This window comes from Triplophysa dalaica, chromosome 8 (genome assembly GCF_015846415.1).
Source record: "Triplophysa dalaica isolate WHDGS20190420 chromosome 8, ASM1584641v1, whole genome shotgun sequence".
NCBI lineage: Eukaryota > Metazoa > Chordata > Actinopteri > Cypriniformes > Nemacheilidae > Triplophysa > Triplophysa dalaica.
Window position 1 is genome coordinate 14,978,350 of NC_079549.1, and position 16,460 is coordinate 14,994,809.

The 16,460-nt window shown below is 36.4% G+C and overlaps 2 protein-coding genes across 2 annotated transcripts; one reads left to right on the forward strand and one right to left on the reverse strand.

The window, feature by feature from the left end:
* The first annotated feature begins 1,837 nt into the window (after positions 1-1,837).
* fdx1 (ferredoxin 1) lies at positions 1,838-5,476 on the forward strand. Its single transcript, XM_056755069.1, has 4 exons — positions 1,838-2,153; positions 4,057-4,181; positions 4,421-4,550; positions 5,050-5,476. The coding sequence occupies exons 1-4, from the start codon at positions 1,993-1,995 to the stop codon at positions 5,162-5,164; spliced, it is 531 nt and encodes a 176-aa protein (XP_056611047.1). The 5' UTR covers positions 1,838-1,992; the 3' UTR covers positions 5,165-5,476.
* Positions 5,477-5,619: 143 nt separating this feature from the next.
* arhgap20 (Rho GTPase activating protein 20) lies at positions 5,620-14,452 on the reverse strand. The gene is made up of 15 exons (XM_056755070.1): positions 14,333-14,452; positions 13,450-13,526; positions 12,662-12,829; positions 12,381-12,530; positions 12,214-12,255; positions 12,040-12,124; positions 11,866-11,943; positions 11,673-11,739; positions 11,289-11,435; positions 10,310-10,497; positions 9,961-10,125; positions 8,906-9,036; positions 8,551-8,731; positions 8,327-8,438; positions 5,620-7,821 (listed from the first exon to the last, which is right to left on the reverse strand). The coding sequence occupies exons 1-15, from the start codon at positions 14,405-14,407 to the stop codon at positions 6,617-6,619; spliced, it is 2,871 nt and encodes a 956-aa protein (XP_056611048.1). The 5' UTR covers positions 14,408-14,452; the 3' UTR covers positions 5,620-6,616.
* Positions 14,453-16,460: the final 2,008 nt, after the last annotated feature.

Sequence of the window (16,460 nt, forward strand, 5' to 3'; positions counted from 1 at the left end):
TCTTTACAAATCTGACAAGTTTCTCTTTGTGATCATGCTGTGATCTTTTGTGATCAATTTTGATAAGCATACATTTTAAAAATCAATTCATATACTTGATTCTTAAATTGAATCTTGATTAAGTCCCAGCTGTGATGATAAAAAAATATTTTTGTCTTTGTTTGTTTACTCTCTATTGGATTTGTTCTTCAGTGCTGTTGTAGCTGTGAAAGACATTAGAATCTATATGACAACATCCAGTTAACAATGTCATAATGTGCAACAGATGAACAGGTTTTCTACGTGTTTTGATGAAATGTTTTCTGATGTTCTTGGGTGTGAACATTTTATTACGGGACACCTCATGGTCAAAAGTCCAAATGCACAATAGCAGTGGTTATCAACATGGCTTTCAAACTCTTTCTTAGAACAGGACATATATGTGAATAGGCCAGCAAGTGATTTTCTACATAGGATAATAACTCAACTCAAAAAACGTGTTTTGAATCGTTTTTGACTGTTCAAATCGATCAAAACATAAAACCGTATTTGATTGGTTTGTTGTAAATTAGGCCTGGAGGGGAGGGCCGTAGTCTACGACGTAAACTGATCTTAACTCAAAATAGAGGAAAATCACTTCTAACCTCCAGACGCACCTTGCGCGTCGATGAAACCACGTGACTGCAAAACTAACGTTACATTTTAATCCTCTAACCTAAAACTGACTTGTTGTTTTGTCACTGCAGTGATATTTGCCTATGTAGCCTATGATATATGAGCATAATCCATCATTTAGCTCGAAATGTGATATCAAATGTATAGGCCTGGAAATGTATTCACTGTTTATAGTAGCATAGTTTATGTTTATAACGATTATGTTTTAATCAATCTGTTTGTATGGTATATAACAATGTATAATACACTTAAATTACATTTAAATTAAACAATTAAAAAATATAACTGTGCGTTCTCTTTGATAAACCAACTTTAATGCATATGTTAAAACATGCACTGTTTCACAGTTTGTCGTTTGTGGTCCGATCGTTGGGCAAAAAACTACGTGCGTTATGTGATCCGAGACTTTGTTCTGACTGATAAAGAAGGGCAACCCCCAACACAGTAACCTTCCTTCAGTTAATGGTCCTCCTCGAACCCAATCTACTTCGTCATCAACGACCTCACATAGCTAGTTTGCTACTTATTCAATAGTTCAGCTTTATTTCACATGAATATCTTGATATAAATATAATGTCTGCACAAGCCTTGACTTTTTTACTGTGTTTCTATTTTTGTTATTTAATATCAGTCTGTTTTACTTGCGTGACAAAACACTCAAAATGTTTAGTAAAGGCTAAAATACACTTCAGATAGATTTTGCCCAGATTTTCAGTCTGGACTTGTTGCAGAAAGTCTGTGCCAGTCTGTAGATTTGATCAGTAAGTGTGTTTCTATCTGAAACTTTCACAAAGTCTGCAAGTGTATGATGTCTATTTAAAAAAATATTCCTATTTTAAAAGTCTTGTAGTTTATTCAAGCCATAACACACCCAAAGGTCCTGACGCTTTTTTTCAAGTGGGTTTTTCAACCACCAGATGGCAGTAGATAAAAAACTGTAAGTACAACAGTGCAGAAAGACTTTCATATAAAGCATCCACACGGGTGGAAACAATACACCAGTACGAATTTGTTAAATATGTTCGATGTACCTGTGCTATTGATATTACCAGGAGGAAGATTTACTGAGACCTCAATAACCGGTTTTCGCGTTAAAACTGTCGCAGGAAATGACGCGATTGTAGGGGACCAACGATTGGACCATACAGATCACGAGCGGAACCTCCTTCCACCAACAGAACCTTTGGGCACGCCCCCTGACTTTTGCCCACTAGTAAGGCGACGTACAGAGAGACGCATTTGAGTTAAAAACCATAAGTGAAAATTGTATATTTATATTAAGATAAAGCTTATAAAGCAGTGGACACCACTTCGACGTACTTTTACCGAAATATAATAATGTCGTCATCTTTGGTAAGGGTGTTACTTCATCGAGCAGCCGCGGCTAGTGTAACGTTAGCTCCGCATCAGACATTGCATAAAACTAGCGCCTTATCCCGATGCGGGGCTCTGCGCTACAGACAGATTAGAGGAATAAACACATTTACGCTTCCACTGAGGTAAGAAACTGTGTTTTAAAACGACGCAAGCCATAATATATTGCGATTTGTTCATTTTGTTGTTTGAACGACCACGTTAATGTTGCATAACTTTTCTTTTAACGCATTGACACCAAGCCACACGAGAACGGTGTGAATGTCATGTCCATAAATAAAAAAAATGAAGACAAGGTAGCATTTAAGACAGATAACATAAGCACTCATCTCCAAAAAAGCTTTTTAAGTCAAAGAAAAAAAGAAAGTACAGTATAATTAGAAGAAACCGAGCAATACTTTGGGGGACATTTTGTGCTGCTAAAATACATTTAAAAGAGTTGTTCACTTTCAGCATTCTGTCATCTACACGCCCTCTTATCAATACAAACCTGTTTGACTTTGTTTAATCTGCAGAACACAAAAGAAGATATTTAAAACAAAATTGGTAACAGAGCAGCACAGCCCCCATTCACTACTATTGTAACCAATGCAAGAGAATGGGGGGGGGCTGTTCACAACATTCTTCAAAAATCTTCTTTTGTGTTTTGCAGAGAAAAGAAAGTCTCACAGGTTTGAAATGACAAGAGACGCACAGAATGATGACAGAATTTTCATTTAGAAGGTGAACTACTCAAATGGTTTAACCATAACTTTACAGGATGTGTCTTTTAGACTAGATTTCATTTCAACTTTAAAACTTGTTGAAATCTTATGTGTAATAGATGTTCATCAGAAAAAATGTGAAGAGGGATTTCTTTTGCATTCTATTAATAATTGTCAGACGTAATGAATTAAATGGAACCACAACAATTTCAGAGGATCTCTACAGGTGCAAAAGACGTTCAGATTTCAGGACTTGCATATTTAAGCATTTAGAAAAAAACAAAATCCTGATTTATGCAATCGAGGTTTTAGATTTAAAAGAGATTTACCTTTTAGGGGAAAACCCTTGGCCTTCTCCACAATGGACTGTTTAAGAAGGGGAAAATATTCTGCACAAGGTGCTTAAGGACACACACAACTGTTTATTGTTTTATATTTGTGCACAGCTAATGATATTTAAGGACTTCTCTTTCTAAGGCCCTGTCGGTTCGTCCAAATGCATCGGTCACGGAAAAAAACAAACTTTTTTGAAAACTCCTGCCAGGTTGAAGATTTTTAGAAACTCCGGATTCAGTCTTGTCGTGTAGATTTGGGGTGTGACATTGGAATGCGTGCCGCTGGCTGCGTATGACAGCTTAGGCAACTGACTTAATGCCTTCGGAGGCAGCGTTTAGGCATTAAGGCAGCTCCGAGAAACACATTCGGACACCCTTCAGAGGCAGGGTAGCAGAATTTGGTTTGAAATATAAACAGAGGGCGCCTTTGTGATAACTTATCGAATATTTTAAAACTACAATACTAATTTCTCGATAGAAATGCACTCAAAAGTTGTCAAAAGGGATAATAGAACTTTAAACTGTGTTCTAGCCGCTTTCTTGGCCGCCATTTTATTTTTTTTAAATCGTTCCTGCTCAACCAATCACTTTCCCCTCAAGACCACATGCATAGAATTGTAGGACATTAAAAAAATCGACTTGATAAAGCTATCTCAGGAGACAGGAAGTAAAGTAAACATTGGATTCGTACGTGCCTTGGTGACTTCCTACCTTGAAATGCTACCTTGAAATGCAACCGCTATCTCCTTTGTTTGACGTCAGATTCCAGTCTTCTGATTGGCCAACAGGGGTTTGAAATGACCAGAGGGCAAGTAAATGATGACGGAATTTTCATTTTTGGCTGAAAAATTTAAGGGCAGTCACTTTAAGGGCAGACAGCTTCTTAATTTCGCTTTTGATGGAAAAAATTGAACAAAATATGTAAATGACAGCAGAATTGTGTTATATTGTGAGCTGTCCCTTAAATATATAAAAATGTCATCCTGCAGGACGGAGGAGAAGGTGACAGTAAACTTCGTAAATCGAGACGGAAAAAGGATTTCGGTGACAGCATTAACTGGAAACTCAATACTTGATGTTGTTGTCGACCAGAATCTAGATTTTGATGGATTTGGTAAGTTAAGAGATACAATACAAACTATTAAAAGTGTAAGTGTAATAATTGTTATTTGTTTAGACATACAAGAATCATCCCTAAACTTTGCCAAATGTCAACATGTGGTTGATGTGGGAACGTAAAATTTAACGCTAAAATCTGGGAAGCTAAGCAAGGCTTGCTTTGTAATCTTTGGATAAAGCTTCCCATTTATGTTTGAAAAGTCATGCGTGTCATGTTTTGGGTTGCTTGACTAGGTGCATGTGAGGGAACTTTGGCGTGCTCTACATGCCACGTTATTTTGGAGGAGGATGTATATAAGAAGCTTGGATCAATTTCTGATGAAGAAATGGACATGCTGGACTTGGCTTATGGGCTTACAGACACGTGAGTGAGAGGCCTTGAGAACTGGACATTGTTTAGTGCAAAAGTTAAAATGACTGAACTGAACTGAACATGGTAACAATGGAAATTGTTATCAAACACTTTCATGCAAAGTGACTTACAAATGTGGGAGCATTTAACGTTTTGCATTTAGAGACAAAGGATGTTTTTTAGAGCACTACTTTTTCTGTTGTGTTTCTGTATAAACATGCATTAAACACAAGTCTGGTTGTTTCACACCTCCCACGCACACGTTTTGAATGTGGCATGATAAGTTAAAAACTTCATAAAAAATTACAAACCTAAAATCCACTAAGATTTCCCACACTTGATCATCCCAGCATTGTAATATTGGCTCTGTATATATAGTGTGAGCTTTAAGTTTTTGCAAGTTTTTCAATAGTCTATATCTGTTTTCTTACGCTGCTAAATAATTAGGTTTAATTTCAGTGCTTAAAGCAAATCACAGGAACCATTTCTGATTTGCCTTTTTGGATTTCAGATCCCGTCTGGGTTGCCAAGTGTGTTTAAGGAAAGATCTGGAGGGGATGATTCTGCGTGTACCAGAGACTGTGGCTGATGCTCGAGTGGACAGTCAACAAGAATCCTCTACGTAATCTAATAAACACTGTAGGATGGAGGTTTATTTCAAAGGCAGTATTTTACTAGTAAACCTTCCCAATGTAGAGAATATTCCTTAATGTTATTTGTATCACTTCCATAATAAGTTTCATTTTTAATTGCACAGATTTTGCGAGTCTTTGTATGATAATAAGAAATGGATGTATCTTTGTTGAGACGTATGCTAATATAATTGTATACTTGATTTATTGTAATTAATTAGATTAACTATTTTAAAGTAGCCTTCATTTTTTCGTGTTTTGGTAAGCCGTAGTGATATGCCCAATTAAACATTGCAATAATTTTAATACATTCTTTCTTGCATCTAAATTAGTTTTGGTGCTAGCATTGAAGTTAATCTGTCATAGACTGTATAAAATATGGACGTAGTGTCCCTGACGTCACCCGTAGTTTTGTGAAGAGGAAAAATGAAGCCTAAAGTAGGCAGAACCGGTCGTCGCCGTCTCGGCATCGTGCCATCGCGCATCACTCCCCGGATAGTCGAAAAGGGGCAAAGAGGCTGGACGTGGGTAGAGCTGACGTGCCTGGTTGCTGAAACAAAACACGCCCGCCAAGTGCGACTTATTGGCGGTTGACATTTAAATATTGACAGCAGTGTACAGCTTACTCTTGAGGTAAATTACCTGAAACTACACAAAGATTGTGAATGTGACAGCTAAATGGACACCTGTCACTTAAGTGGCCACACCCTAATTATGAATTTTAAGGTTTAATATAATCTTAACAGATCAGTTATAACAAAAATTCCCCCCCCTCCCAGTTGTTATGAAGGGCAAAATTACCTATTTAGACAAAAATATTTTTTGTACCAGGCTGTAAACATGTTTTTTATGCTGTAAAGTTGGCCATTTTAACATGGGGCTCAATAAGACTCTGCTCTGTTGTGGAGCCAGCCTCTAGCTGCCAGTCGAAGAATTGCACTTGTGTTTTAGTCACTTCCGTGTTGGTTTCAGGAGATAGACTGGGAGATTGCCCCTTGTAAAATGTACAAGTGTTTTCAAAATAAGACTCGCACTTGGATGGGTTAGACTTAGTTTTATTAAGCTTTAAGGTTGGCAAAAAATCAGGACACATTGTATGTACAAAAATATTGCAAGGCTATGTTTAATTACATAGATTTAAACAATACAATTCTAAAAAAAAAAACGTAGTTATACAAAATATATAGTTCACGTTTACAACAGCTTATTGTTTACAAAATACCTTCTAAAACTTAATAAGGTTACATCTTAAACAAAACATTTTTGTAAATGTGCCTTTCAAAGTGTTTAAATGTTGGACTGCATGAGGAACACATTTTATTGATGTTTTTACGTACATTAAAACGGCCACAAATGTAACCTTATCTAAAATGCTGACATTCCCCCCGATTTTCTTGGTAGTGACATTTGTGAAACGGGTATCAATTATGTTTGTGTGTGCCAAATCTAAACGTAAGACTCTCCCGAATAAAATCCCAGGTCACCAACCCACTGGCTGCTAATGCATCGTCGGAGCCTGCGACTTCTCCCATCAGCCTCCTTCTCTGTCACCTCACTTCTCACTTTTAAAGCATCAGAGCATTTGAATGTCCGCTGCTGCCCAGCGAGGTTACTAGTATTAGAACCAGCGTTCAGATTCTGTCCCCTAACCCTGTGGACCGTCAACTTACGACTCTGTCCATAATACATACTCTCTGGTAGTATGACCTTTTCTTCTGTCCTGGATTTTATACATGTTGAGTCACGTCCAGCACCTGTTTTAATATTACTGGATGTATAACTGATGATTTGAGGAGCAGGGCATGCCTGGTGGTCCTCTAAAGGGCTTTTTGTGTTCATGCAGAAAAGGCTTTTTTCTTTGCGTGGTTCCCCTGCAGACTGCATCTGAGTGAGAGTATGAGAGACTGCTTTTCTGTTTAAGTTTAGTAAGCCATGTCTATAAGAAGGAGGACTTTTGGGCCTTGACTGAGAAATTTTATGTTGTAAACCATCTTGCGAAAGAACACTGTCTGTCTGATGATGTAACAGATGCAGATTGGCATTCACCAAGCTGATTGGTTGTTGATAATCTGCGCTGTGCCGGCGCACACTGTAAAATTTGGGTGGACCTTTCTGAGGTGACTGGAAGATCTTAAATGATCTTAAATAATCACTGGACTGAGAAAAGCCACTTTCTATTGAATTCACAGACAAGCTTGGGGACGGATAGCCGTTTTTTTCCTTTTTGCTATGATTGTCAACATCTTTTTCAGAGACCAGCTTTAATTGTTGAAAGGTCCGTTCCAATAAAACATTGTTATTAACTTTATCTTCAGACATCTCAACCGTATAGCATTTTCTACTTTCTAGACGTTCGTCCTGCTCATGAGACTTTAAAGCGCAACCAGTGACAGACACAGAGTGTCGCTCCTGATCAGATCTGGGCTGACAAACAGCGGGCGTTACCTTCCTAAACTGGACCATTGAGTGGGAGGAGTCTGTATCCAGCTCATCATCAGGGCAATCGAGGTCACAGTCACTCACTGAAATGAGTGAATCCATACTACGACTGTCCTCAAGGGGGACGCTCTTTAAAATGTCTTCTGTATCAGTGTTTACTTCATTCTTTAGACTGTCATATCCTGAGTCTGACAGCTGATGCAAGGACCCAGCTACAGATCGAAAGAGGACATAAGCTGGAGTTAGTTTTTTACTTTTATAATTACTTAAAGGAACAGTTCACCCAAAATTGAAAATTCTGTCTTTTACCCACCCTCAAGTATGCATACATTTCTTTGTTCTGATGAACAAAAAGATAGAATGCTTATATCTTGAAAGAATGTTTATAGGCCACCGTTGACTATAGTAGGAAAATTGGCTTTATACATTTCTTTGTTCTGCTGAACACAAAAAATACATTTTGAAGAATGTGGTAAAGAAAACAGACTTCCAGTGTAATCTTCCTACTATGGTAGTCAATGGTGGCCAAGAAATGTTACAAGCATTCTTTCAAATATCTTTCTCTGTGTTCATAAGAACCAAGACATTTATACAGATTTGGAACAACTTGAGTGTGAGTAAATGACGACAGATTTTTTTTTCCTTTTATCAGGACAGGGCAGGGATTTATGTGCAGCATGTAGTTAATAAAGTGTGACTGTGTTTATTTGTAGTAACCTGATCCATAGTTGCTCCTCTTATCTTCAGTCAAATCCTTTAATAGGGTTATAATGGCATCCCCAAACAAAGCACAGCAGTTGTCAATCAAGAAATGCACAAGGTCACACACCTGTAAACACATTACATTCAGATTACAAAGCAATTCTTATTCTGGTAATATTGATCATTGTTAGGAAAAGTGATCAACTGTAAACGTAACAAACATGCATGTGTGCACTCACCTTTTTGGCGTCTTCTTCCTGAGATTGCGTGCTGCTATTCCACAGACAGCTAGGTGCTATACACACAGCCAGATTAAAAGAGTTCATCTGGTTGTGCTCAGCATTGAGCTGTATGTGATGCAGCATAGCAATGATGTGAGTTAGCAATATTAGATTCTCTTTAGGCAGGAGCTGTAGAAGCCTAAAAACATGAACAACTCAATATGTCAAGCACAATACATAACAGGCTATCTCAGCTTTTAGATCAGATCAGATCCTTAACGAACAATGTTTGCAGGTGGAATAACATCATCAGCTGTCAATCATTATCATTTTTAATCCAAACCTGATTAAGGCAGCATGTTACAGTCTTTACCTTTGAACTTCCTGTAGTTGCTTCCTCTCTGTCATCTGTTTATCTCTCTCTCCATTTTTCTCCATTGCCCTGAGCCACAGCTCATAGAGTTCTTCACACAACAGGCTGCCTGGTATATTGCGTAAGAAATCCTGCCATTCGGGTAATAAAATATATGGATATGATGTGTTCGGTTATAGTTTGTTTGACTTACATTTACATTACATTTATGTATTTGGCATACGCTTTTATACAAAGCGACTTACATTGCAATATCCTATACATTTATACATAGGTATGTGCAATCCCTGGGATAGAACCCACAACCTTGCGTCATTAACGCAATGCTCTTACCACTGAGCTACAGGAAAGCGGGATTTATTGGAATATTTGGATTTTGAGACTCTGAAAAGTTAAGCACTACAGAGAATCATGTGAAACTGTTTGACATTTGGGTACAAAAGATCAGTTTTCTCTTTTGAAGGAAGATTATGCCTTTAGACTTTAAGCATAACCTTCATTAAATTGGATCCCACTTAAAACAAGATATACACATTTTTACACTTCAATAGGTTCTTCACAGCAATGCCATAGAATTTGGAATAGAACCATAGAACCTTTTTTACTACAATTATTATTTTTCATTTTTTACAATTTTGTTTGTTTTTCATTTTTTTATTGTTCTTTATAATTTTGTGAGACAGAAAGCTTATTTGGATGTTAAAGGTTCTTTATGGAGCCACACATCCAAAAATGCTTCTTATGTTACAGGGATTTTCAAATTTATTTGTCAGCTGAACCCCTATTGCCTAAATAATTTACTTGAATTGGAGATATTGAGAGGTAGTCCCCCTGAGGGAGTAAATATTTCAATTTAATAGAGCATTTGCATGTTTAACTTCAAAAACATTAGCTTTGGAATTTCAATTTGGTAAAAGTTGTTCACATACAAGTTGTAACTGGTTTGCGTTTTGGAATTCGACAAAAAATAAACTTAGCTTAAAAATGATTTCCAACAAATGCCTCTCTATAATGCCATTGATTGAACACAATCGTGCACAGACACAAATATTTACCTTAAAGACTGCAGCCGTGACAAATACAGATTCTCCATTCAGTGGTCTTTCATGATGACCAGCATCAAGTTTTTCTTTGAGCTCTCGACAGGCCTTCATTCCAGCACAGCGTCGGAATATTCCATGTGTCATTCCCCCTTCGCTGCACAAACACATCAGCATGTCCTTTAAAAGAGCAGATAGAGATTGTTACTACTCATACGGTTGCCGGTATAAAAACAAAACGGTACAGGAAGCTTTCGGTGTTATATTGATCACAAGGCAAAACAATGTTAATTTTTAATACAGCATCAAACAGTCAACAGTTAAACACAGATGTTTGAAAGTCTGAAAACGATTTAGTTCCTACCACAATGGGTGATGGAAGGGTGTTATCCTTTATCACATCGGTGAGTGGCCGACCAAACAGATGACCCGAAGATGATGTCATTATGTGGCCAGAAGAGGCGAGCGATTCTGAATCCTGTTCAATGCTGAAGCGTCGTTTAAATGCCCAGCTAATGAGAGACTTCTTTCTCTTTCTGCCCTTCTGTTCACCTAAGAGAAATGTAGGCAAGAAAGAAGGTGCTATTCAAAACATTGATTATTTATTGGGGTAGAGAGATTAGTAACACAGATTTTAATGGGGAAAGAGGTGACTGATTTTAGGCCAAAACATGCAACATATCTGTTGTACATTATGGCTAAGTTTCATTATCAAATTGACCCTCAAGATTGACAATGTAGTATAGTTTATGTATTATATTAATATTGAGTTTTTTGAGGACCGTGGAAGATTATTGCTATCAGGTTCACAAAGTTCAGTTTGTTCTCAGGGGGCCAAGCCCCTTATCTCTTCCAACTCAAGAAACCCCCTGAGGTATGTGTTATTGGCACCTATTGTATTATTACTCCTGTATGACATATTGCTTTATTGTTCCCTGAACTCTTTGTAAGTCGCTTTGAATTAAAGCGTAAATGTAAATTTAACAAAGCTGAATGTGTTTTTTTCTGCAATTAAAATGAATTAATAAATAAAATCTCATTTTTTTCAATCCGTTCAATATATTATGTTAAAATTGTGACATTGAATTCTTGAATACACGCTATAGGGTCAAGACGTCAAATGTGTTCTGACCCTAAACCCGGATACAGACATCTGATGTGTGTAAAACACAGTTAACATTTTAATGCTAGGTTAATTCTAAACTAGATGAAAGTTTAATAAGAATAATTTAATTAATTAAGCAAGATACAATTGATATTTTATCACTTCTATAAATAACTTTATATTGTTAATACACTACAGGTAGTATAGTAGCATGCTATTCTGTAATAACAAGTCTCACCTGGAATTGTGCAGTTTATTTGTCTGGGCCTCAGGAAGAACTGGCAGTATGAATCTAAAGGCACCTCCTGGCGGTGAGTTGCTGTTACTGCAATCTGCTGCAGTGAGCGTATGTGGCTCATCTGAATGCTGTAGGGGAACTCATGACCTGCAGGAACAAAAGCCCCTTAGAGAAATGTGCATTTTATCATAAAAGTATTAGATGTTTGTAATATAGTTCTTACAATCTAACCATAACTAACTGAAAAGGGGGATGCGGGAAATGCTGGGTTATCGGGCCCAACTTTATAATTTTGTCCCATGGCAGGGCCCCACAAATTTTATACTCAGTTTAGTCTTTGGTAATGTGGACAGTCAAGTGAGTGATCTGAATTTTCAATCTTACCGATTAAAGGGTATGGAGTTTCACCTTTTTTCGAACATACCAACAACTGATAGTCTTTTATTCCACCCTGTGTACAAAGACAACAAAAATGTACATACAAATTTTATGAAAATTATTATTTTTTAATAATATTGCTTTAAATGTGTATTATTGACAGTGGTGTTAGACTACTATTACAGTGTTGATAACTTACTGAAAGATAAAACTGTTTCATTACTGTGACAATGACATCAGATGCGCAGTCTGTGTTGCTGACAGAAATTTGTTTTACCTACATAAACGAAAGCAACATTCATTTACGAAATTTCTCCCCAAAAAATAATAATTAAAAAGATTATCTGTAGAGCACATAAGAATCACTTCTTACATAGTCACAATTTCCAACATCTTTTGCAAATATCTCGAGTGGAATAATATTGGGATCGTCACGTTTTTTCTGTTCTTTTATACAACTAAATACAAATAGAAAAGAGAATATTTTCATAAATATTTGATTTGGTTCTTTAATGAATTATTTTATGATGATGATAAACCAGCTGACCTTTCAATGAGGGAAAGCCATCTCTCTTTCCCTTCCGAAGTGCTGAAGAATAACATACATTACGTACAGTACAACGAAAGCATCTTCATTAAACCTACTATTTAAGATCAGTAGAATGTGACACAAGGTCTACATTTATATAGCTTGGAAATGTGTGTGTTTGTTACCTAAAAGTAGCCACGCAATTGTGCGTTGGCCAGCCCATGACAAAGCTCCTTTCTGTAATGGCGTTTGCTTCACACACTTCATCTACACAACTGGCCGTCCACATCTCACTCACACGCACGCATGCCTTCTGCTTCACCTGCATGACAGACCTAAAAAATACAGATTTAGAGAAGGATTCTGTTGGTTATTTACAGTCATCAAAGGGATAGTTCACCAAAAATAAAACTTCTGATTTTCTCACTGCATTCCCAATACTATTCCCTATCGGAGTTCTCCATACTTGGCCTTGGTGATGATGAGGAGATCTGTGAAGAGCAGGAGGTATCTCTCCTGGGTCTGAACACCTGTCTGCAACAGCACATGCCCTTGAGAAATGAGCTTCCTGGAAGGGCCGAGTAGAGACTGGATCAGGCCGTGAGGATCCTGGCTTACCTGAGATGAACAATCCCTGACACGTACATCAGAGAACAAGAGAGAATTTTGAGACATTATTTACTTTGAGTTTAAAATTTAAGTTGGAGTATTGGACAAAGTTGTCAATAATAAACAAAAGAGCAGGTTTGACTTCACATGAATGTTGTGAAAATGCACATCAATCAAGATTTTTGTCTTTGAAACACTCTTGCTGGAAGATTTTCAGACTAAATGTGCTCAATCGGTCTGTCATTAATCAAGTCTTCTGACTTTTGTGAGCTGTCACGTGCTTCAATGATAAATTAGCTTTTGTGTTGCAAGCTATGCATCGGACAAAAGGTAGATGTCAGAATGCATCCTCTTAAGAGCTTGAAAACAGGCATCTCTACTTCTCTCTCTCGCTCTTTCACACACTTGCATATAATAAGACACACTTGTTGTGAGACCACACACAGACTGGTTCTTATAAGGTCCTTGTCTCCTTTCAGAAAAATGCTAATATATTCAGAAGTCCCTTGCATAAGTGCTGACTGTATGTGACATATATGGGTTTACTTGGGTTGAATTTACATCATGGAAAGAAACATGAATCATTTAGTTTTTGCTTTATACAACACAGAGATGATTGTATAGGCTTTGTAAACGGGATCATACCTGTAAACAGGTTTGGACTTTGTTAGGGCTATGCTGAGAATAAGAGAGGGAGCGGACTGCCTGCGGCGAAACGTCGACTTGACGTTACAGAGTAAGAGAATAAGAACAATAGTGTAAAATAGAGAGAAACAGAGAGACAGGTGAGAATCAATATCACACAAGCATGAGTGTTGTTGTACTAAATATTAATCAGAGATTATCTGATGTAGGTAATCCGGTAATCTATAAACACCCCTAATAATAAACTTCAAGGTTATAATAATCTAGTGACAAAAATAGTGACCTATTTAATATTAAAGTGAAACTCAATGTCTCAGTGTCATTTTACGCATGTTTATATAGATATTAACCTAAGGATATCTTGACCTTATTTGACCACTATTTGTTTAAAGGGAGGTATAAATAAAAATCAAGAGATAAAAAGTTAAAACAAAACAACACTCTTTTGCTTTAATGAACATATTATAATTATCATTATGCACAAAACTTATTTTTTGAAATGTATTAAAATTACATAGACACTAGGAAACTACACAATACTATTTTTGCATATAAATGGCCATGCATTTGTCAATTGCAATAAAATAATCTGTTAAATGACAATACGATAAATGTACATAAACATTCATCTGAAAATTGCCAGACATATCAATCATGAGGCTTAATGTGTAATTAGTTGTTTCTATTAGTAAGCACGAAATATATCTTTTTTAAATAGGACAAATAATGTAATGCTTAACATGCTAAAAGCCATACAATACTTACAAAAGTAAGTAAATCATAGGCTACCTTTATTTATGTTTTCTTAAAACATATTTTATTATTAACAAATTCTGTATTGTATAACACATGCACCTTACTTATGATATATAGCCTCACTTACATTAGAATGGTTAAAATCCCCACAACTTCTGGTTCTGACTCTCTTCTCCCATCCAAGATCTTGTGATGATCCCATAGTCACAATCTTTGCAAATAGCGTTTGAGAGTAATGTAGAGAATTGATCAAATCAATGCTTCCATAACATCATCTGCTTCTTTGCCTTTGAGTTACTACTTTTCTCATTCTTGATCAATCTCTCATCTTCTTGTGTTGGTTTCTGAGAGTTCTGTCTATTACCGCTATGAATGGTGGAAGATTATATATATTTGTCTTGGAGTAGCTGGGGGAGGATTTAAAAGGCGGGATCTCTAGGGGATATAGATCTGTGTGTATACAGCATATGGCTGTAGTTTGGAGGGTGGAGTGCATGTTTACTGCATGTTTAGAGGAACATCTCTCTGTAATTTAAGTTTTCTTTAGGACACTTTTGATTAAAAATAAAAAAAAAATCATTTTAACTAGAATATTGTTTTATCCCAGTATTTCTTTATAGCACCCCCCAACCCCCTCCCGAAGATTAATTAATGGTAAGTCAAGCCTAAGCCTCTTTCTTACCAAACATACACAAAATATGGAAAAAAAGTGCCATAACTGTACATTATAGCCAATATGACTGATGATTGCTCAATTTTTCATAATACTTTTCCTCACTGTGGTCCACAAGACTGCCCATTTTAAGTATTCAAACTTTGTCCACAGTTCTTATCAAATTTTCACTTATCACGTTTCAATAATTCCTGAAATGTATTAAAGCAAACATACAATCAAAGAAAGAACATGGAAAGAGTGGGAGTCGTCACGAATGAATGTGTCCAAAGATAAGAAAGGGAATAGAGAGAATGGCATGTGTAGCTCTGATAATCAATTTTTTCTTAAGGTCACATTTTAGATTAATAAATTATCCAAATCCAGTAAAATCAAAAGTACGAAATAAAGCGTTCATTCAACAAAACGGTTGAAGTGTCATAAATAAGGAAAATAAATAAATAATAGGAACATAGAAATAATGTGACAAACACTAAAAGCTGGCCAACTTTTGCAAAAACTGAAGTTGATGTGGACCAGTAGCATTCACTGTTGCCAACACATTTTCAGGAAAAATTGCTAAAGGCAGTTCATTTTGTCGCTAAATGACGTTGTAATATCAATACTCAATGACTTTGTTACGTAACATTGCAAAACTAAGAAAATACACATTATTTTAAAATCATGGTAGTTGCATAACAATGTTTACAAGATCATCAAAGTATGTAATCAATTTATGAGTGAGTTTGTTTATGTTACATGACAATCTAAAAATCAAAACAGTATTTAAACATTATTCAGAATTCTTCCTGAATGTAAAGCGAAGTCAAACCGGCATATAGCCTACTGTATACCACACATGGCTTACTTGTACTAAGTCACACAAATTTGTTGAGGTGAATTGTGTTTAAACTGTTTAAGTATAGAAAATCGTTGATGAAATCGATGTTAAGAGCATGCAGAGTTATTTAACCTTATGAATTAGATGGTGGATTACATTAGCATACCTTAATGTAGCCTATCTCTAAATACTGTATACTTTAAAGCTCCTGTACTGCACATTATGTCTTCCTCATCTGACACACTTGATTTAATTCATCATTTCATTAGCAAAGACTAAAAGATTTGAATGGATGTGTCAAATGAGGGAAACCTTAATGTGCAGTAGCAGTTGTGGTCTTACAGGACTGGTTTGGGAACAACTTGTATATGACTTTTGCAGCCAAGCATACAGGTAACTAAGTGTGTGAAAGAGAAGATAATTATTTGTGTAATTTTGAAAGAAAATGCTCATTATTATATGAGTCACTTTTCAAAAGTTGCTAGAAGTTGCTCAAAATAAATAAAAAAGCTCAATTTGACGCTAAGTGCCTTTTGAAAATGAAGTTGCAAAGGCAGTCGGAAAAGTTGCTAAATCTAGCAATAAAATGCTAAGTTGCCATCACTGTCAACATTAAATCCGACAAGTAGGTTGTGTGTTGGGGCTTCACTTAATTAAAACGGGGCTTCTGGTTGGACTAAAGCACATTAAAGTCAACGTTGTATTTGTAAGAGAAACTCTGATTGGACAGTTCTGCTGCGACGGCAAACTCTGATTGGACTG